The sequence below is a fragment of the Gekko japonicus genome, unplaced genomic scaffold (assembly GCF_001447785.1).
Source record: "Gekko japonicus isolate JY-2015 unplaced genomic scaffold, Gekko_japonicus_V1.1 scaffold670, whole genome shotgun sequence".
NCBI classification, from domain to species: Eukaryota; Metazoa; Chordata; class Lepidosauria; order Squamata; family Gekkonidae; genus Gekko; species Gekko japonicus.
This window is the reverse complement of record NW_015167557.1, coordinates 341,988-365,052: the sequence shown is the minus strand read 5'-3', so window position 1 is coordinate 365,052 and position 23,065 is coordinate 341,988. Positions and strand designations below refer to the sequence as shown.

The 23,065-nt window shown below is 41.1% G+C and overlaps 1 protein-coding gene across 2 annotated transcripts in view; it reads left to right on the top strand.

Annotated features, from left to right (window-relative positions):
* Window positions 1-22,203, top strand: part of ATP8A1 (ATPase, aminophospholipid transporter (APLT), class I, type 8A, member 1) — a 108,789-nt gene extending 86,586 nt beyond the window's left edge. For both annotated transcript variants that reach the window (XM_015413738.1, XM_015413739.1), the window contains exons 32-36: window positions 2,915-3,022; window positions 7,451-7,539; window positions 14,381-14,473; window positions 18,889-18,980; window positions 19,571-22,203. In XM_015413738.1, the coding sequence (XP_015269224.1) occupies window positions 2,915-3,022; window positions 7,451-7,539; window positions 14,381-14,473; window positions 18,889-18,980; window positions 19,571-19,668 (480 nt within the window). In that variant the 3' untranslated portion in view covers window positions 19,669-22,203. The remainder of the gene's footprint in view (window positions 1-2,914; window positions 3,023-7,450; window positions 7,540-14,380; window positions 14,474-18,888; window positions 18,981-19,570) is intronic.
* The last annotated feature ends 862 nt before the right edge of the window (window positions 22,204-23,065 follow it).

Below are 23,065 nucleotides of genomic sequence, written 5' to 3'. Positions count from 1 at the left end.
AGACTCAATCTGCTTCCATTAAAACTAGCTCAAATCTCCTTGTACAAAAATACAATACGAGAAAAAGGAAAAGAGCAAGCCATTGCCCATCATACTAATTAACTTCCGCCTACAAGCCACAAATGCTAATTGGAATTGCTGTGCCATACAGAGCCTCTGCTTCGCAAGCTGGGGGCCTTCCTCACATTGGGGGTGGTGCCACAATATTAGGCACCCAAGTCAGTAAGGGGATCTAACACCAGCGCTTTGCATTCAGCATGGAAGTAAATCGGCCACTACTGTAGTGATCTTAAAACTTGAAGTAATATGTTCAAAGCCCTTATGACACAACACCGGATGTAGCCTTCAGACCACTTTATAGGTTGCAACGCTGAAAATTGCCTTCTCTTATTGTAAGACATCATAGGAACCGCCATCTGTATGCACTAGCACTTTATGTAATTATTGCTTATGTGAATTTTATCGCACCTTATTATTTTATTGTATTTTAATCTGTCTGTACACTGCCTTGAGCCAGTTCACCCGGCAAGGCGGGATATAAATTGAAAGTAGTAATAATAAATTAACCCCATCAACTGTCTAGCTGCTACCTTCTGCCCCAACTGTAGCTTCCTTGTTGTCTTCAAGGGATGTCTCATGTAGACCATGTTGCAGCAGTCTAGTCTCAAGGTTAGCATAGCCTTAGTGTGTCTAGGTTGGCAAAAAGGGGAAATTTCCATATAAAGTTGAAATACAGTAAAATGAATGATGAAAGTTTACATGTGATTTTGTTGTAATCTATACAGAACACTGATCATTGACATTGGCCGGTATTTTATTGTTTTGGCTACCTCTAATGCTCCATCTAAGCTATGGAGTCTTGTGAGCAAAAAACAACTTACATGGAGAGTTGTAACAGTTATTTTTGTCTGTGTGGGCCTCTGCAAATTCTGGTAGAAGGAAATAAAAAGGCATCGCATTAGAGCAGAATTTAAATGCATACTTTAGGCAAGCACAGTGGCCCAATGTGATGTTTTTAATTTGTACATTAGAATTCCATGTTATATCATTACATTACATTGCTACTGAATTTTTTCCAGGTCTCAAAAATAGCTTGTTATGAGGCATTGCTCTTGAAGAAACAAATCAAACGCCCTCTTTGGCACACAAAACTTTGAATCCTGGCCAGTATACTAAAAACAGATGTAATTTGATTAAATTAAATATTCATATGCTGTACATAGTTTAAAAAATGACAAAACTGAAATGAAAGGAAAGCTGGATATTGTAGAATTTGAATAGACACACAAGAAAGCAACTAAAAAGGATCTGAGGGTTTGGGCAATCTGATCAAATAATAACTGAATTGTTGCCAATTTTTTAGTAGTTAGAAGACAAGCAAGAGCGGCAGTGTTGGTTGGTTTACTGTCTTCTTCTGTTGCTTTGGAATAAGGGTGTCAATTTGACCTACCACTCCATGTGTTGCTGCAGCATTTTATTTCTACTTCCCGGTTACCCATTTTTCTTCTTGGGTCTATTGGACCTGAAAAAATTCAGAATTTCCAAAACATCCCAGATCCTATCATACTGGTATTGGCATCCGAGATTTTTCAGAAATATAAAAAAAAATTAGGCTCCAATAGACCCGAACTGGATATGTGTGTGTGTGTGTGTATATATTGCACACCTTTAGTTCACATTACACCAATCTCTGCTGGTGTAAGACACCATGCAAGCTGTGTAACGGTGATGGAAGATGGAGAACAAGAGTTGCTTGAGTGAATAGCCGTAGAGTTCAAGTGAATAGCAGTAGATAGCATTAATAAACCTTTAAAACACAACAGAGGGAAGGTACATGGAAAGGTACTGAGCAGAATTAGGATCTGGAGCAACCAATCAGTATGAGTGCCCATCCCCAGTGATTAGATCTCAGCTGTTTCTGGGGCTGGGTCCCTTGTGAATGTTAAGCTGCTGCTGTTCTGTAATGCTATGCATTTCTCTGCAGTCTCTCCTTTCCTGATATATATGGTTGGGTTCAGGAGGACCTTGAACAGAGGAGCGGATTGGTAGCCAGTGTGATTGCTGGAATATCAGAGTCACATGCTCCCAATAGCTGGCCCCTACTAACAGTCTGCCGGCAGCATTCTGTGGTAGCTGCAGCTTCCACTCTTCAAGGGTAGCCGTAAGTAAACTGCATGGCAGTAGTCCAATGTAGATGTAATCAGGGCATGGACCACTGTGGCTAGATCTGACTGAACTAGGAACAGACGCAGCTGATGCACCAGCTGAAGCTGGTCAAAAGTGCTCTAAACTGCTCTGACCTGGATAGTCCCGGCAAACCTGATCTCGTCAGATCTTGAAAGCTAAGCAGGGTCGACTCTGGCAAGTACTTGATAGGAGACCTCCTTGAAATACCAGCAGTTGGGAGGACAGGGCAGGCTTTATTCAGCCACCTCAGAGAAGAAGAGGAGGAGGAGGAGATTGGATTTATATCCCACCCTTCAGTACCCGAAGGAGTCTCAGGGTGGCTCACAATCTCCTTTGCCTTCCCCTCCCCACAACAGACACCCTGTGAGGTAGGTGGGGTTGAGAGAACTCTTTCGAGGATTGCCCTTGAGAGAACAGCTCTGAAAGAACTTATGACTGACCCAAGATCACACCAGCAGCTGCATGTGGAGGAGTGGGGAATCAAACCTGGTTCTCCCAAATCAGAGTCCGTTCTCCTAACCACTACATCAAACTGGCTCTCCTCCAGGCCCCCACAGTAGGGGTCAGTCACCAGAGGTCGCCATGACTTCCAGGTGCACACACACTCACATGCGTACATGAAAAAAATACCCAAAAAAAAGTGCTCTGAACCAGAAAGCTAGTTTGTAAGCATTCACTAGAGTAACTGAGTTTATGATTACTGTTCTTTCTTTCTTTCTTTTTCCAGTTTAGCCATGTAGCTATATGGGGAAGCATTGCACTGTGGATAGTATTTTTTGGAATCTACTCTTCTTTATGGCCTCTTCTTCCTATTGCTCCTGATATGTCTGGGGAGGTAATTATGTCTTTCAAATAATTTCTAAGTCTATGCATAAAATGTATTTCACTTTTGTGTGAGACTTGTCTGATTATACTTTATAGCTGTCTGTTAAATTTCTATTTATATAGCTGTCTATTATGAGACTTGAAGATTTGCAACATTTAAACACTATTGATGGCTTTATTTTTGTGCGCGTTCAATTTTTTCCATACATAGTTTTAAAAGGAGTCACTCTAATCCCCAATTGTGTGTGCATTAAACTTTCTCCTTTAACAAATATTCTGACTTTTTTAACACAACAGAAGCTTGAGATATTAACCCTCCAGATTTTCCACTACAAAGACAGCCATTAATATACAGCATCCCACTTTTTGGTCTGTGTCTGTCTTTATCCATATGTTGCTGGCCAGTCTACCAGTTCACTTACAATCCAGGAAAGAAGTCGCTGTTCATTTTGTGTGTGTGTGTTTTCTAAACAGTATGTCTTTATAATCAATCTCAACCAGAACCCTCAACATTAACGAGGTAGCTGTCACCTAGGATACCTTTGGGTGCAGTGACGTCTTGAAAATAAATGAGAAGTATCTTATAAGTATGACACAGAATGCATTCTGCATTCCATTTCAATACGATACAAACATGGGACCCACAAGAACTTGCAGGCAAGGGGGTATCTCATTTCCAAACCTTTGTTTTCTCTTCCCCCCCCCTTTCTGCCACAGTCATTCTCTGCTTTACTTTCTTCCCTTACTCCATCCCTTTACAGACAAACTGGAGACATATTAGATTTACAGGTGGGTTATTCCCTTGCTTGCCCCCCTTCCACTCATGTGGCAGTGGCAGGGGGAATGCCATGGCTCCCACAATGGATACCATACCTCCTCTCCCACCTGCCAACCTGGTTCAAGTAGTAGTAGGATGGTTGTAGCTCCTGGTACTCCTCCCTTGCCCATTTGAAGCACTATCACCTCAGCAGTGGAGCGGGAGAAGTAGCAGCTTCCACTCTCCTGACCACCTGCCTGACTCAAACAGGGGGGGGGGCAGTGGCCCCTGCTCCTCCCACATCCACCTACAGTGCAGCAATCTGGGGGGGGGCAGTTGTGGTGGCTCCTGATCCTCCTCCCCCACCCATTAGCCTAAAGCTTTTTAGGGGTTGGGGAGTTATCCCCCATTTCTTGAACTTTCACATTTTTCTTTAAACATGGTTGGGGGGTACGCAGAAAAATGTCCTCTCTTTCTACATGGCTCCAATCCATGGATTTCAGTATCTTCAGATTGGGCCATGTTGAGAATTAAATACATTGACAGCTGATGGAATCCACAGCAACTTGCATTACCTCATTTTGTAAGGACCATACAAAGTGAGTCTCAGCCCCTCACACAAGCTTGTCTGGGATATGATGTGGCAGCCTCCTTTACCACAGAAGCACAGCAATCTCTAAACCAGTGGAGTAGGATGCACATGGTTGGTGCCAAGCAGTAATCCTGGCTGAATGTTGTGGTATGTAGAAATCCATTTTAGAAACAGAACTCCTACAAGGAACATGGCTGGCATGGAAGTTCTTTCTTGACTCGCTGGGGCAGGGCACTTGGTAACAGAAAGATCAGCAAGATCTAGAGAGACTGGCTCTATCAAAGAGGAACACAACCAAGAACAAAAACTCACCATCAAGAAATAGATCTAATTTTCAGAAAGGAGGGTTGAAAAAATAGTGGTAATCATGTCCCCATCACCAGTGTCTTTGTTTCTGTCTTCCTTCCATTGTTATCATTGTTAAGGATGGCACCCATCTGATCTTACATTTTTACGTATATACAGACATGTCATGTACATTTTAATATGAACAAATATACTGTAAATGCAGTGTTCATAATAAAAGTAATATTCTACTTCAAACAGACTTTAAAAAGTGCAAACTTGGTACAAACTTTAAAAAGTATGTACCAAGTACATACATCAAAATGATTCCTTAAGCTAAAACAGCTTTTATTACTTAGTTTAGAAATGTTTTCTGTTGTTATCTTTCCACATGTTTTACATGGTGCAATCAACTTTGACCAGCTTGACTTTGATTTTTTTTTAAATATTTAAACATTTAAAAGACAATTATCATAAAGAAGAATATTCCCATGCACATCAATTTGATGCAGTTGACTAATGATGCCTTTCAGCATTTTTGCCATGTTCTTGTGTGGAATAGCGTTATACTCTTATGCAGTTGACAGTCTGCCTAACCTTGTCTGACTTCTAAGGGGGCAACTCTTGCATGGAAAGTTTTCAAAAGAAAACACAGAAAAGTAATTTGCGTTTCTTTCTGTCAGAATTAGTACCAAGTTATCTGGAATCTGTATCTTTCTTTCTGGTTCTATATCCCCCCCCCCCCCCCCCCCCCGGCAGCCACTTCTGCAACATGTTCCATTTTGGTTTCACAAGGTCATAAAAGGGGTAGGGCAAAGAGGACTTGGCATCAACCACAGATCCCAGGCATGAGGGAAAATGTCTAAACCACAGAGGCAGACAGAATCCATACCCAGAACAGGCTGCCCCTGTTAGCACTATTGTCTAAAACGGATCCGTTTGCCATTTCCCAGCTGACCTGGCTATGTGCAGAGAGATGTGAAAAGTTAGAGACAAAAATGGTTTCTACAGAGTAAGGAGGGAGCTTTCTTGTACAGAAAGGAAGGAAATACCTCAGTGGGATTTTTTTTCCCCCCTCTTCATCCAAATATACAAAGAAGCCCTCTGTCTTTAATGCGAATGTCGGCTTTAAATCTTTTAGTTTTGGATTAACTCTGGAAGAGAGAGAAAAAATCTGACAGGCTTTCAGATATGACGCAAAAAACTTTTTCCCCCTCAATTCATGTTGCTCATTTGTAAAGCCAAAGGCTGGATTGACTGAATGGTAGGCGCCAGTTGTTCCTTCATTTATAGTTAGCATTACAATGGTCAGAATTAACATCCTAAGACCTACATTATCGCTTCTGCTGTTTCACCAAGGAACACTTAATTCAGGTTGGCTAATGCAAGATAGTTCTTTGCTCTGTTACTTTAACCTTAAAAAGCCATTAAGAATATTTTTAAAGGCGAGGGTGCTATTGAAATCACATCTAGATCATTTAGGCATTTTTGGGTGTGTTATTCAGGAATCAACCTACTTATCAACTGCTTAATACAAAATCTAAAGAGATACTCATCTGCTTCAACCGAAAGAACAGAGAGTCTTGTGTCATCTTAAAGGCTAATACGCTTACTATGGCATAAGGGCTCTAGCTCATGAAAGCATACACCACACTAAATTTGTGGGTCTCTAAAGCTCCACAAGATTCTTTGTTATTTTTGCACAAAACATTTATCATACTATGTTTTTCCAGAAGTAGTGGCTTTAAGTCGTGGCTGCATCATCAAACATTTCAAAGTTCCTCTTTTGTGTTATTACATTTATAACTCCAAAGTGTTTTCTTGTTTTCCTTGTATTTAAAGTTGTAGTATTCAAACCGTTTTTAAATGAATCAGTTAAGTAGTCAGTTCGGTATTTCTTCTGCTTTCCCCTTTATGCCCTGATGCAATGGGCCTTCTTGCTTTTGTGTCCATAGTAATTAGTACCTACATCTCTTTAAAAAGAATAGTCATATAGCAGCTCCCCAACAAATCACAAGCTACTCTTTGTATTTGTTCAAGTTTGTGTTACAATTCTGTTTATGAACCGTGTGGAGGGTGTATGCCAGTTTCTTCCAGTTTCCCTCAGCCCTTTCCCCCTGCCCTACATCACACACTATTCTGTAAAGTTCCATATTTCTCTAGAACAGCGCAGCAGGTGAAGTGCAGCATGCATGAGCAGATGTGCCTTCCATTCATCCAAGGGCATTTTAAGATCCAGGCCCAATAGCTTTTGATGCAAGACTGGATATCGCCATTCAGCAAAATATTAAAAATCACCATTCTGCACATAACATCTCTTACTTATAGCTCTCTAGATTGATCCCATGTGTTCAGTATTTGAGATTAACCAATGCATATAATTGGCCGAAACTAATTTCATTTTTTAAATTGTTGGTGTACTTCCATTCCATCAATGCTTTGACTACTTGAAACTACCATCGTGGTAGCACTGCATTGCCTTCTCCTATGGAAGATGAAGAGGGCATCATGAATTATTAAAAGGGCAACTATAAGCCAGCCATCAATTGATAGTGCTTTCTTCATCTTTGCTGGGAGCTAGGAGAGCAGTGGGCGGACTGTGCTTAGGTCTAGGAAGTTTCCTAGAAAAACTGTTGGCAGACGGCCTCCCAAAATGCCAAGGGAGACCCGTCACCAGGTTTCCCTAATCCTTTCCTATGGCTAGTGTTTGCACAGTACTGTTTTTCAGTCATATTAACGAGCATCATCCCCAATGTTTTATATTTCTCATTTTTAAATTATACCTTTTGCTTAAATCCATACAGGCAACAATGTTATTCAGCTCTGGTGTCTTTTGGATGGGCTTACTAAGTATTCCAACGACAGCTTTGATCTTTGATGTTGTATATAAAGTGTAAGTAAAATACGGCTTATTTATGGATTCTAAGGAATCTCTATGTCCCTGTATTATTGTTTAAAAATCGGAAGTCTATAAACTTATGATGTGTACAGATAATAAAATATAAAGTGAGGGAGATGTTAACTCATTTGAAAACAAATTACTTTAATATGATTTAAACTACTTTGATAGAGATCAAGATGGGTAGCTATGTTAGTCTGTCTGTAGCAGTGGAAAAGAGCAAGAGTCCAGTAGCACCTTAAATATATGTATTTTAAAAAACCAAAAGACATGGCACATTTTGTGGGTTTTGAACTGTTTGTTTATATTATTTATTTATTTATTTAATTCCACTTATACCCCGCCCTCCCCGCGTACGGGCTCAGGGCGGCTTACAACCACAAGGCACAACGTGCGATAAAAAACAATAAAACAATTTAAAACAATCCACACATGGGACACGCCCAAGGATCCCACATGCCTAAAACCCTCTCTCTATATTGCACATGCCCCTTCCACTCCAGGGGAGGTTCCATTTACAGAGGAGGTTCCAGTGGCCCCTGATGTTCCTTGCCACTCAACCTCCGGCGGTGCTGTGAGAACGGTCCTCATTGATGGTAGTGGTAGCATTAATCTGTGAGCTGAATACTTATTTGGAGACTGTTTCCCAGTGGCTGAAAATTCCATAGCTGCAGAAACAGCTGCATAGTGAAGGCAGTGATACTCACTCTGTGGCTCAGGAGCCACGTTGCTCCTTGAGATGCCACCTGTGGCTCCCTTGAGCACTGTTCCCCAATGTGATGCCCACCTGATGTTTCAGGAAACTTGATAAGCCACTTGCCTGGTGGAGCTTGTGTTTGCTGAGTCAGTTCCCCCCTTGAAACAGCTGCTATCAGAGAAATGGGTAAGTTGCAGACCTCCCTGACATGCAGGCCTCATGCCAGGAATAGAACTAAATGTGGCTTTTCTGGTTGATGATAATTGCAAATGTCTACAAGCCATGGAGTGAGTACCACTGAGTTATGGCATGGGTTTTCAGTGTTCTACCATTAAAATAACTGAATATTCACTTCTTCATTAAATCAAAGTGATTTGTCCCATTAGCCTGACATTTGAAAGTCTACTTTGATGAGTATAATCTGGCCAAATTTCAGAAAAATCCAATGTAAAATAGATGTCGCCAAAGATTTGCCTCCATCTTGAAAATTTTCAATCTTTTTGTGCACACAGCAAATACTTTCCGTTTCTTCTTGGCTTGTTTGTAGTCTGTCAAATTGAAAAATACCCCCAGTGGCCTCACAGTTTAAGTGAAAATCTACTGTATAATTATAAAGTTTCAAAGTTCCCTTTTAAGTTATCCAATGGTGGAATAGCAAATTATGAGCACAAGTGCATTTAGTAAAGTAAGCATTTGCTACAGGATGTCTTTCCAAACTAAAACTAGTGAAAGCTTGCCCAGGTGAATGTGGAGGTAACCAAAGTAGTATCTCAAAACTGTCTCTGGGGAGGGAGCTCCCAAGACAGACAGACAGAGAGGCTCTTCATCTAATGTGTTTATTTTAAAGATTTTTAAACTTTATATTTATTGATTTATTTATTTATTTAGGAGATTTAGTCAGCTTTATATTAAGGAATTATATTCTTTTTATATTAAGGAAGGTAACAGTAATAATTTATATAATGCATTAATAAACACATCGACATTAGTTGATCTGGCAAAACCATCAATATTAATAAAACAACATCAGTATATTTTTAGTGCTATAGACTTCAGACTGATGTGTTAGATACACTCAGTTAATTTTACAGGCCCTCAAGTTCGGTTTTCAAATTACATCATAAGGCCTGCAGAAATGATGCCGATCACACCTCTGGGGAGAGTGAGTCGCATAACTTTGGAGTGGTAGCTCTTCTGTAGATTCCTGTCAGCCTTACCTTGGACAATGTGGATTTCTGTATCAAGGCACCACTAGCTGAACTAGAACCACTGCCAGGTTTCTATAAGGGCGGGGGGGGGGGGGGGGTTTCCCCAGAATTGTTTTGGGAAAAACAGAATTGGGGCGGGGGGGGTAACTGAATATGTGCACTTGTGCAGTACTTACTATCCTATCAAATCTAAACTAATTTTACTGCTTTAATAACAACAAATGCATCATTTATAAAATTGCAATATTTGGCATACATGTAGAATTTAAGAGTTTAAATGCCTTCATTTTGTACAAGCGAAATTGCAAATATCCACAGTACTTGAGAGAAAACTGCAAGCTGATGCCCCCCCGTGCTATCATGGTACATGTACCTTATTTTCAGCTATCTGAAAAGGAGAACAAATAGGAGTTAAACAGAAAATGCAAGCTTTGTGGTACACAGCATTGAATATATTATTTGGTCAGAGAAGAAGAAGCAATTGGATTTATACCCCGCCCTTCACTCGAAGTCTCAGAGCGGCTTACAAACTCCTTTCCCTTCCCCTCCCCACAACAGACACCCTGTGAGGTAGGTGGGGCTGAGAGAGCTCTTTCGAGAACTGCTCTTTCAAAAACAGCTCTGACAGACCTATGGCTTGCCTAAGGTCATCCAGCAGCTGCAAGTGGAGGAGTGGGGAATCAAACCCGGTTCTCCCAGATTAGAGTTTGCACACTTAACCACTACTCCACACTGGGTGCACACAAAGGGTCAATAATATCTGCACAGCTAGATGTCAAAAAGGTTGGGGATCCCGGTATTACAGAGAGCTCAGTTCTCAATGAGACTTTCAGCGTTTTCCTCTGAGGTGTTCATGCAGTTTTTGCCCCAACTCCTGATATTTTTTCCCTCCAGCAATATGAGACAATAAGCTACTTGTTACCCAATCTGTGGGTATGTGTGTCTTAGTGGTTTGAGGGAGAGGTGAAAAGGTCAACCACAAGGGAAGAGTCAGGTCAGAAGGACAGGAGAAACAATGAAAGCCCAGCATGCTCCTCTCATGAAGATTAGGCATCCTCCTACGTGTAGAAGTGCATCTTGTATTTAAGAGCGGTATATGTTTACAGCATGCTCACCTTGTCTTCAAAAGCATTTTACTCATTCTAAAAGAAAAATGTTTTATCGGAGGTTTTTTTCAATACTCCCCCAACTTCCCAATATTTCTGTCAGAAAAATTGAAAAAAGGTCTTGGGGGGGTTAGGGTTGCCAAGTTGTTTTTACTCACCAGCGGGGGAGCGGATGCACGAAAGGAAGTGACACACGACGTAGAGCATGTTGGGGGCGTGGCCCCAATAGTTGAAGGGAAAACCATAGTTTTCCCTCCAACGATTGGGGCCACGCCCCCAATGTGCTCTATGTGGTTGCGTCACTTCCTGTGACGCACCCACGCTGCACTTCGGGGGGCGGGGTTCCCCCCGGGGCCCGATTCTGCGGCGGCGGAAATCGGGCCTCCATAGCAGGGGTTTACCCGCCACCTGCCCCCACTTGGCAGCCCTGGGGGGGGGGGTGGAATCTGAATTTTTTCCAGGGTTTTTTCCAGGCCCTCACATCTCTACATTTAAGACTTCAAATGATTTAAATGGAGCCCAGAACCATTCTGGAAGTCAGCACTAGACCTTTATGTGAATTGTGGCAGACCCATTAGGATCCTAGCTGCTGTTTTGTATCAGTTGAAATTTCCATAGAACATTTTACAGTAGTGGACGTTCCCAGAGAATGTGTGAGTGTTTCCCAACCTATGTTCTCTACAAATTTTTGCAGTTGGCAATCCAACAATGCAACAAAAGCCTTCCATATTAACCTACTGTTTTGGCACATAAAGGATTAGGTTTGAAGAGTGGGATGTATTGAATTTTTAACCTTCTGTAGGAGTTCTATATAATTTGCAGTCAAAGATGGAGAAGCTCTATCCAGTCAGTAAAAACAAGACCTGGAGCTGACTGTGGTTCAGATCATGAGCTACTCATTGCAAAATTCAGACTTAAACTGAAGAAAATTGGGAAAACCACGAGGCCATTCAGGTTTGACCTAGATCGCATCCCTGATGAATATACAGTAGAGGTGAAGAATAGATTCAAGGGTCTGGATTTGATAGATAGAGTGCCTGAAGAACTATGGACAGAGGTTCGTGACATCGTACAGGAGGCAGCAATCACCACCATCCCAAAGAAAAAGAAATGTAAGAAAGCAAAGTGGCTTTCTGATGAGGCTTTACAAATAGCAGAGGAAAGAAGGAAAGCGAAAGGCAAAGGCGAAAAGGAAAGATTTACCCAACTGAACGCAGATTTCCAGAGAACAGCAAGGAGAGATAAGGAGGCCTTCCTGAATGAACAGTGCAAAGTAATAGAAGAAAACAATAGAATGGGAAGGACTAGAGATCTCTTCAAGAAAGTTGGAGAAATCAAGGGAGCGTTCCATGCAAAGCTGGCCATGATAAAGGACAAAAACGGTAGGGACCTAACAGAAGCAGAAGAGATTAGGAAAAGATGGCAAGAATACACAGAAGAACTATACAAGAAAGACCTCGATGTCCTTGACAACCACGACGGTATAATCACTGACCTCGAGCCAGACATCCTGGAATGTGAAGTTAAATGGGCCTTAGAAAGCATTGCTAACAACAAAGCTAGTGGAGGTGATGGTATTCCAGCTGAGCTATTCAAAGTCTTAGAAGATGATGCTGTTAAAGTGCTGCACTCCATTTGCCAGCAAATTTGGAAAACGCAACAGTGGCCACAGGATTGGAAAAGGTCAGTATACATTCCAATCCCAAAGAAGGGCAATGCCAAGGAATGTTCAAACTATCGCACAATTGCACTCATATCACACGCTAGCAAGGTCATGCTCAAGATCCTACAAGCTAGGCTTCAACAGTACGTGGATAGAGAACTACCAGAAGTACAAGCTGGGTTTCGAAGAGGTAGAGGAACTAGAGATCAAATTGCCAACATTCGCTGGATTATGGAGAAAGCAAGAGAGTACCAGAAAAATATCTACTTCTGCTTCATTGACTATGCTAAAGCTTTTGACTGTGTGGATCACAACAAACTATGGCAGGTCCTTAAAGAGATGGGAGTACCAGACCACCTCACATGTCTCTTGAGAAACCTGTATAAGGGCCAAGAAGCGACAGTTAGAACCGGATATGGAACAACTGATTGGTTCAGCATAGGAAAAGGAGTACGACAAGGATGTATATTGTCGCCTTGCTTATTTAATATATATGCAGAGTACATCATGCGAAATGCTGGCCTGGATGAATCACAAGCGGGAATTAAGATTGCTGGGGAAAAGATCAACAACCTCAGATATGCAGATGATACCACTCTAATGGCTGAAAGTGAAAAGGATCTAAAGAGCCTCTTGCTCAGAGTAAAAGAGGAGAGCGCAAAAGTGGGCTTGAAGCTCAACATCAAAAAAACTAAGATCATGGCATCCGGCCCCATCACTCCTTGGCAAATAGAAGGGGAAGCTGTGGAAGTAGTGACAGACTTCACGTTCCTGGGATCCCAGATCACCGCAGACTGTGACTGCAGCCATGAAATTAAAAGACGCCTGCTCCTTGGGAGGAAAGCGATGGCGAACCTAAACAGCATGATAAAAAGTAGAGACATCACCCTGCCAACAAAAGTCCGCATGGTCAAAGCAATGGTATTCCCAGTAGTCATGTATGGCTGTGAGAGTTGGACTATAAGGAAGGCCGAGCGCCGAAGAATAGATTCTTTTGAACTATGGTGCTGGAGAAGACTCTTGAGAGTCCCTTGGACTGCAAGAAGAACAAATCAGTCAATCCTCAAAGAAATCAACCCTGACTGTTCCCTGGAAGGCCAGATAATGAAACTGAAGCTCAAATACTTTGGCCACCAAATGAGAAGGGAGCACTCACTGGAAAAGACCCTGATGCTGGGAAAGATTGAAGGTCAAAGAAGACGGGGACGGCAAAGGATGAGATGGTTAGACAGTGTCAGCGATGCAACGAACATGAAATTGAGCCAACTTCGGAGGACGGCGGAAGACAGGAGAGCCTGGCGGGAGATTGTCCATGGGGTCGCGAAGAGTCGGACTCGACTGTGCGACTGAACAACAACAACAAGGAGTTCTATTTTCCCATTTCAAGATGTGCAGTGACAAGAAAAAATAAATATCCCCCCTCTCCGGAAGGCCTTGTGCAATTCAGTTTTTTTTAAATGAGATAGTGTAAGAGATGTAGAAGCAATGCTAATTTGGGGGAAATCTAAGAGTATGAGAAAGTGTACTTGCCTGGAGTAGCTGATACACGCTGAATGAGTTGGTAGAATTAACCACTCCAATTCACACTGCAAATGGAAAACCCACACAGCTAGCAAAAAGAGGGGAGTAGACCTTTTCTCTCTGCTGTGGTACTTACATATTTGTGTGGAGTTTCTTACATGAATGAAGGAACTTTCAAAGCCCCCACCTGCAGTCTGAAATGGCACTGTTTATTCTACCATCTCAGGGTTCTGCCAGTTCATTATTGTACCTCATTCTCCTATGTGTTTGAACCATGTGCTTGGGCCTTAGCTGCAAGTGAGCATGAAATGTCAAACAGTGCTATGTTCTTGCTGTATGAACAGTGAAAAGATTAAGGTGGCAACTTTACCTTACAAATTCATTCATACTTTAAAACCTACACAGTTATAAGTGCCTTCATTTGTCTCTTGAACCACAAATTTTTTTTTATTTTAGAATTTCCCCATACTCTATACTGTGCATAAATTGCCGAAATAGAACGTTGCTGTATATTCTTATGAAATTTTCATTCAAATTGATGTAAAATCATTGATTTCCACACTCAAGATTTCTGTTTTATTGTCTCTCAGATTCAAACATTGGATGTTCAAGGACAAATTGTCATTTTTTTAAATTGTAGGATCAAGAGAACAGCATTTAAGACGCTGGTTGACGAAGTTCAGGAGCTAGAAGCAAAATCTCAAGATCCAGGAGCTGTCGTTCATGGGAAAAGGTACTGTAAAATACCTGTGCAGGGCTCTTTTTGTAGAAAAAGCCCAGCAGGAACTCATTAGCATAATAGGCCACACCCAACATCAGAAACTCATTAGCCTGTTAGGCCACACCCATAACAGCACAGCTCATTAGCACATTAGGCCGCACTCCCATATTACCAGAAGTGTGGTTATCCAGCCACAGCCACCTTTTGATTGTTATTCTGTTTACCTTGTTTGTTGTCAAAACCCAGGGCCTTTTTTGTAGCAGGTACTCCTTTGCATGTTAGGCCACACACCCCTAATGTAGCCAATCCTAATGAGTTTCTGCTGTTGGGTGTGGCCTATTATGCTAATGAGTTCCTGCTGGGCGTGGCCAACTTGGGAGCCAGCCGGAACTCCGTTCCTGTGCGTTCCTGCCCAAAAATAGCCCTGCATGTATGTCTATTCAGCTCTTGCTTTTGAATTATTATTGCCTCAGTATGCAATCATTTACGAAGGGAAGTTCTTAAGTGTGAAGGTAAGAAACATGGAAGCACCCCAGTGTCTCTGACCCTACCCCAGTGCTTTTAGTGCTTGAATTACAGGTCAGACTTACCTAAAAAGGCTTTTCTGCTGAATTCGTTTTGTTCCTGCACTGAATCAAGCAGTGGTATAGTTAAAATCAAATTATTTTAGAATTAAGTTTTAAATCTTTGTTCTAACACATACACTTGTTTTATTTACAATGACCAGGATCCAGAGAGCCATGCCAGTAGTTACGTATCCTCAGGAATTCCCTGGGGTCCTATTCCTCAGACTGCTCTGCCACCACTAACACCGCAATGCCACATGGCACACTGCGTTTGAACCTAAAATGTCTTTCAAAAGCGGGCTGTGGTGCTGTAAGTGGATCTTCTATTCAGAATAATATGTCAAAGGAAGCAGAAGTTCAGGAAATGTAGAAGAAGAAATAGGATCTAGGTTTGAAGGAGACAGTGCTTAGGAAATTAGGACCAAATATTATTTATTAAAATATTACAATGGAATGTTAGTTTTTGCCTCATATGCAAGATAAGCCCATGTGAACATTTGTTCTTATAAATTATATCAAAAGATACATAACGTTGGCCATGTTTAAACACGTAGTATAGGTTTAGTCATGCTGGCCACATGACCATGAAAACGTCTTCGGACAGCGCTGGGTCTTCGGCTTTGAAACGGAGATGAGCACCTCAACCCTAGAGTCGGATTCGACTGGCTTTCGAGCAATGTTCCGTGCGCCTTGGTGTTGAGTCCACTGAAGTAACAGTGTTCCGTGCGCCTTGGTGTTGAGTCATGCCGGCCACATGACCACGGAAACGTCTTCGGACAGCGCTGGGTCTTCGGCTTTGAAACGGAGATGAGCACCTCAACCCTAGAGTCGGATTCGACTGGCTTTCGAGCAAGGGAACCTTTTATAGGTGTACTATAAGGGGGAACCCGCAAGGACTTGCAGGAGGCATTTCATCTCCCTCTCCCCCTTGACCTCCTCTTCAGCTGCACTAGCAGGACCACCATGATTATATCTTGGTATGCATGCTTGAATTGGAAAACAAAAATTGCTTCGGTGTAGGTTCTATTACTGCAGTTAGTGGGTCTTGCAGGCTTTGGATGGGGTGAGGGGGTGAGGGAGGGTGGATAATTGATCCGAGTGGCATCTCTAACTAGTTCAGCTCCTCTCCACTATTTTTAAAATATGACTCTGAAAGGAATCTTAGCAGTGTACAGACTTGCTTCACCACGTTTCTTGTCAAATGTATTTTCTCCAGACCCATGGGCCAGCAAGGGGGTAAGGAATCAGCAATGCAATCCTAAGCAGAGTTACATCCTTCTAAGCGGATTCACTTCAGTGGACTCAGAAGGTTGTAGTTTTGCTTAGAATCGCTCTGCAAATCAACCGAAGTATCACTTGAGAAACATACCAGCTTGTTACCAGCCTCCTTTTAACCTACCTTTGTTGATTTCACATAAATAGGTAGTTTTTCTTTTAAGATATAATTAAAAACGGCAACACTCTTGTGAGAGCCTATGCATATTATATTACTGAATACTGATGTCGATTTAAGCACAGCAACAAACACACAAAGCAAATCCCTCACATCCTTTTCTTACTATGTATATCTCAAAATATGACATTATACCAGTTAAAAGGTAAAGGTTCCCTTGCTCGAAAGCCAGTCGAATCTGACTCTAGGGTTGCGGTGCTCATCTCCGTTTCAAGGCCGAAGAGCCAGCGCTGTCCGAAGACATTTCCGTGGTCATGTGGCCGGCATGATTCAACACCAAGGCGCATGGAACGCTGTTACCTTCCCACTAAAGTGGTACCTATTTATCTACTTGCAATTTCTTGCTTTCGGACTGCTAGGTTGGCAGGAGCTGGAAATAGAGACGGGAGCTCACTCCGTCATGCGGCACACTTGGGTCTCGAACTACTGAACTACCGACCTTCCACAGCCTGCAGTTCAGCGTCTTAACCACTTGAGCCACCGCAGCTCCATTATACCAGTTAGGACCTCCTTGATATTTATAGGGAGCCACCTACACACAACATACATAACGAGGCAGTTGCCACCTCAGGATCGGCACTGATTTGATTCTTCTGCACAGGCAAATAGAGCAAAAATCTGCTCAAGAGAACCTCTTACTACACCACAGCTCCTTGTAGATCCATGTCATGTGGTCACATTTTACTTAATAGGGTTTCACAGAGCCTCTTGTGATATAGACGTGGCTGTGCTAACACAGGGTTGCTCACTCTCATTCTCTTTTTGAATTGGAGAGGACAAAGCAGTCTCCTAAGACTGGAATGTAGATAAGCTTCCTTCTGCTTTGTTTTCACATCCTTGTGCAGTAATTAAAGGATGGCAATTTAAGTCTTTTAAATATAGTCATAATCAGACATTTTGTTGCTTCAGCCAGAAATTGGTGTATCCCACGACATTGAAACTATTTATGAAAACATCGTTTTTGTCAAGAAGCGACAGAACCAGATATGGAACAACTGATTGGTTTAGCATAGGAAAAGGAGTACGACAAGGATGTATAGTGTCACCTTCCTTATTTAATATATATACAGAGTACATCATGTGAAATGCTGGCCTGGATGAATCACAAGTGGGAATTAAGATTGCTGGGGAAAAGATCAACAACCTCAGATATGCAGACGATACTACTCTAATGGCAGAAAGTGAAGAGGACCTAAAGAGCCTCTTGCTCAAGGTAGAAGAGGAGAGCGCAAAAGTGGGCTTGAAGCTCAACATCAAAAAAACTAAGATCATGTAATCCGGCCCCATCACTCCTTGGCAAATAGAAGGGGAAGTCGTGGAAGTAGTGACAGACTTCACGTTCCTGGGATCCCAGATCACCGCAGACTGTGACAGCAGTTTTGAAATTAAAAGACGCCTGCTCCTTGGGAGGAAAGCGATGGCGAACTTAAACAGCATGATAAAAAGTAGAGACATCACCCTGCCAACAAAAGTCCGCATGGTCAAAGCAATGGTATTCCCAGTAGTCACGTATGGCTACGAGAGTTGGACTATAAGGAAGGCCGAGTGCCGAAGAATAGATTCTTTTGAACTATGGTGCTGGAGAAGACTCTTGAGAGTCCCTTGGACTGCAAGAAGATCAAATCAGTCAATCCTAAAAGAAATCAACCCTGACTGTTCCCTGGAAGGCCAGATAATGAAACTGAAGCTCAAATGCTTTGGCCACCCAATGAGAAGGGAGCACTCCCTGGAGAAGACCTTGATGCTGGGAAAGATTGAAGGTCAAAGAAGACGGGGATGGCAAAGGATGAGATGGTTAGACAGTGTCATAGATGCAACGAACATGGAATTGAGCAAACTTCAGAGGACAGCGGAAGACAGGAAGGCCTGGTGTGGTCCATGGGGTCACAAAGAGTCGGACTCAACTGTACGACTGAACAACAACAAAAGTTTTTGTCTCAGTTTCCAAGTTAAATCAGTATTTTAAATCATAACTTAAAAACAGGGTTTCAAAAAAAAAAAATTGGTCAGGGACAGGGTGACAGTGTGACATCACTTCCAGAGAAAAATAGAGTTTGCAGTGATTCCTAGAGAGGTGTGACACCAATTCTGGATTTCTCCCTGTGCTTCCCCATTCCTGACTAAAAATGAAATCTGATCATTACATTTTTCTAGTTGTAATCTTTTTCCCCTTTTAAGTTACTGCATTCATTCCCAGTTATGTAGAGAACCAATTCCAAGAACCAGCGGTTCAAATGTGTCTTATAAGTTCAAAATTACAGAACCTATCTTGAAGAAGTACAGTTACAAAATTTTCTTTTGGTTACCTTGCCAGGTTCATAGCTTCTGAGCTCCATAGTCTCTACATCAGATTTTAGTGTTCTTTCAAGTATTGATGTATAGTACATATTTTCCATTCTCTTTTCCAGCTTAACTGAAACAGCTCAGCTGCTAAAAAATGTCTTTAAGAAAAACCATGTCAACCTGTACCGCTCTGAGTCTCTGCAGCAAAACTTGCTTCGTAAGTATTTGTGGATTTGCATGAAAAAAACCCACACAGTCAAAGCATAGAAATAACAAAAACATAGCTGGGTTTGCAAGGGCCAGTGTTTCTTTCTTAGATGAGAAATGAGGAAATGGTTTCATTGATAGGCCAGCACCTAATACCATGGTGTGAAAGGGCCAAAATGAAGATGGGGTGTTAATTTGTTGCTTAAACTTCATTTTAAAAGGAAGGATGTGTATTTAATAATTCCGTTTTTAAACTTATTCAATTTATAAACACACACACACAAACATAGACACATACTGTAACAAGCTAGTGTGGGTGTATGTAAACACATTCTGTTGTAATGCTTGTTACAGATATAGATATATCTATAACAAGCATCATAGCAGGGTGTGTTAACTATTATGTCTTCAGAATGCATTACTTGAGTAGCTTAATAGATTGGTTCTCAACTTTCATTCCTTCTTTTCTGAATAAAATCAGCTGCTCCTCTGTAAAGTGCTAATGCCCCTCCAGGTACAATGTATTCCAATATTTTGGTAGACTGATAACTTTAAAATATTTCAGTAAAACTGGCATGTGTTGTTGCTTCATATTTGCAGATGGCTATGCTTTCTCCCAAGATGAAAACGGGATTGTATCACAGTCTGAGGTAATAAGAGCCTACGATACTACGAAACAAAGATCTGACGAATGGTAAAAGAGAACAATGTCACAGAGCTCCAGTATTTGCCATAGTGAGGCAAGCAGGTATCGTTGCTGGGCTTGGTAACAAGGTCCAGTAAACAGAGATTAGATGAAGATGGCTGTTGTTGCTCTTATTCTCTGACGTTTGAATCCACATATTGAGTCAACGTAAGCACTGTGCAATGACACTATAATACACCATCCAAATTCTGCAACAAGTGTTTCTTGGATTTTGTAAGCAAAGATTTGCAATTACTCTCACTGTTTCCAGATGGCTGATTTACAGTGACGCTGAATAAGTATTGTTACTATCTAAATAAATATCTGGAAAATAACAAAGCGTCAGTTTTCCCAACATAGCACATATTGACAAGGATAGCCTTTGCAAAGATTTATAAATGATGAGATATCTAAAATGCCATTTAATGAGCCTTCATTTTAACAAGTGCTGAAATGACCATTTTTAAATGACGTTGATCTGTGCGACGAAGTACGATTTCAAAGCAAGGTATTTATAAGGAATTGTGTCAAACTAGCCTAAAAAGTTTGCCAAAGAAGTTCCATAAAATGTGTTTCTCACCTTAATAATCATTCACAGAGAAAATGTAAAGGATGGCGATGTCAAGTGTGTGATGTTGGGATTGCATGCTTGATGCTCTGTACTTGAAAAGTTTTACAATAACCTGAACTTGATACAGGCTGCTTTTTATTGCGTTTGTGTTCAGATCTGTGATCACTTGCACCTTTGGCCTTACGGGAGCCTTTCTTTTATCTCCCCCCCACCCACCCCTGCTTCGTTTAGTAGAAATGTGTACATTTACTACATCAGCCACTCTCTGCGTTAAGGGGCATGTGTCTTTGAGATCTGTTTGAATTATGTACAACTACTGCTCAGTATTATAGCCCTTCTTTAAGTGTAAAGAAGCATTCCTTGTGCAAAGGAGAGAGGCTGTGGAGAAAGATATCCCATAATATTGAATCTAGCTATATGATCAGCACTTTCATTTCCATTGGTACTGATTGCCTGCTGGAGGCACCGGGGTAGGGGGTGGGGGTGGTTTTGATTCCGTTTCCCTTTGCACCAGCAGGTTATCCATTCTGTCAGAAATGACCAAATGTGCAGGCACCCCATGTTTTTTTCCTACACATCCCTTTGTATCTGTAGGACCGAAACCAGAATGCAGTCCCATGCATAAAATCCGGTTTCCCTGCACAGAAGGGATCAGACAGAGCCTGTGTTCTTTTTAAAAAATGCTTTTTTTAATTTTAATCAGAACACTATAGGCACAACTTGGTTAGAACATAGTAATAATCTGTGGCTTTCTCTGTCTGAAAAATCCAGAAATAGATGTTGTTCGTTCAGTACCAAGCCAGTATGTTCTTTTCGCTTTATGAAACAGTTATTTATTGCTTCTATCAAATATATACAGCCCACCGTAAGTTTTGAATTAGACTATGCTTCAGTTTGAAGAATGAAGCTAATGAGTTATTATTTTACATAAATCTTCTGATATATGCTGCTAATAAAACAAGGAAAATAAACTAATAAAGTCTTCACATCCTAATAGATAGTGTAGGACTTTCCTCCTCACAACCAGAATTCTTTTAAAATTAAAGTATTTTTAGATATGTTGGTACGTAAACGTTGGTTGAGAGAGGCAGAAATAATTTGAACTCTGCTATTAAAGTCGCTATCAACAAGTCCATCTTTAAAATATATTTAAGTACATACACTGTACAACATCATCTACCTGTCAAAAGACATTCATATGTACTCTGGTGAATGCAGTATTTCTGTGTGATGGTTGTAAAGTCATGTATTGCAGAAAATCTTGCAACTATGAAATGAACATTTCATGCAATTGTGATGCACCCATTAAAGAAAGAAAGAAAAATCTCATTAAAAGCAGCCTTGCTTGGTACTTTTGCTGTGTAAAATTGCCATCTAGAAAGCTTCAGGCACTGTTGAATGAACCAACAAGGAGGGCCAAATCACTTGACCTAAAGGAAGGGGGGGGAAATCAGAGCATGCCCTCTCTGAAACTTGGGCTTTAACTTTATGTCATCTATGGGACACATTGACATTAACAGATTTCCCAAGTGAACAATTAAAAATGATAATCGTCTACCTTACTTATAACACAATTCCAAGCTGTGCATATTTCTCTTTTGAATAAATGAATAAAGAAAGTCAGTTGAGAGGAGACATTGTAATTCAGCCCAAACTCTGGGCTCTTTCACGTATCCTGTTCTTTCTTCCTGGCCCCGATGCAGCCTCTTGTGGCCTCTGACAGAATTGATCTTCTGGAAGGGGGGGGGGGGGAAGGGGTATCCTTGATTCAGTTCCCACACCCCAAACAAATGGTCTGACTCAACAATGGTGCAGGAGCACCGCAAGCACCACAAAAAGTGTGGCTGCAGGTGTGTACCCGTCCTCCTTTCTTTCCCAGGGACATGGAACAGTTTGCATTCAAACGACGCAGAAAACACATTTTTTTTTCACACGAGACAAGCATGTCTCCTCACCCTTGCTGGATTAGGGTCAAAAACACAGCTATTGCATTAACTAGAGTTTGGGAGAACAGTGTTCCGTGACTGTCCACCTTTAGTGACAGAAGATGGCACAGAATATATCTTCATTCTGGCACTCTCTTTGCTACTTGAAATCAATAGTTATTTAAACTTTTCATTGATCACTGGATTGTGGATGCTGTAATATCATAGCTTCTTTGTAACAGAAGGGTAACTTCATTACCGCACATTCAGTGCAGCATGGCTTTGTTACATATGCTTTGTTACAAATCTGAAGGGAGTGCCCCACAGTTTCATCATCTCCCATCTATATTAATTTTTATTCTTATCCATTTGATTTCAATATGCTTTCTCACACACTGGATGTAATTTTATGTAATAACAGCCAATAGTAGGCTACATATGCACTTGATTAACACAATGTGATCATTGTCTACATGTACTGCCTTCAACGCTTGAAAATTTTCTATTGAAGTCTGCTTAACTGTTTTAAGTTCAGAAATAACAGGTGCCCAAGCAAATGAGATTTATTTTGTCAAAAGTCAGGATAGACATACAGTCAGATACGAGATGATTCCAGATAGATAAATTTCATATTTAAAAGTTATTTACATATTATTTTATAATATAGAAATATATTATAATATATATATTCCATTGACCAGTTGGCATATATTTTAATAAAAAGATTTTGCAGTTATAATAATTAACTATAATGTACCAGTTTTGAAATGTTAAAATTCTCCATTTCTCTTAAATCTGGAAGGGAAGTGCTATGTATTTTTATGTGTACTGTGTAACATTTTCAAGCTGTTGTTAAATAGCTTCAGCAGTCTTCAGTTCATTGAAAATAGTGCCATTCTGAAATCAATGAACTT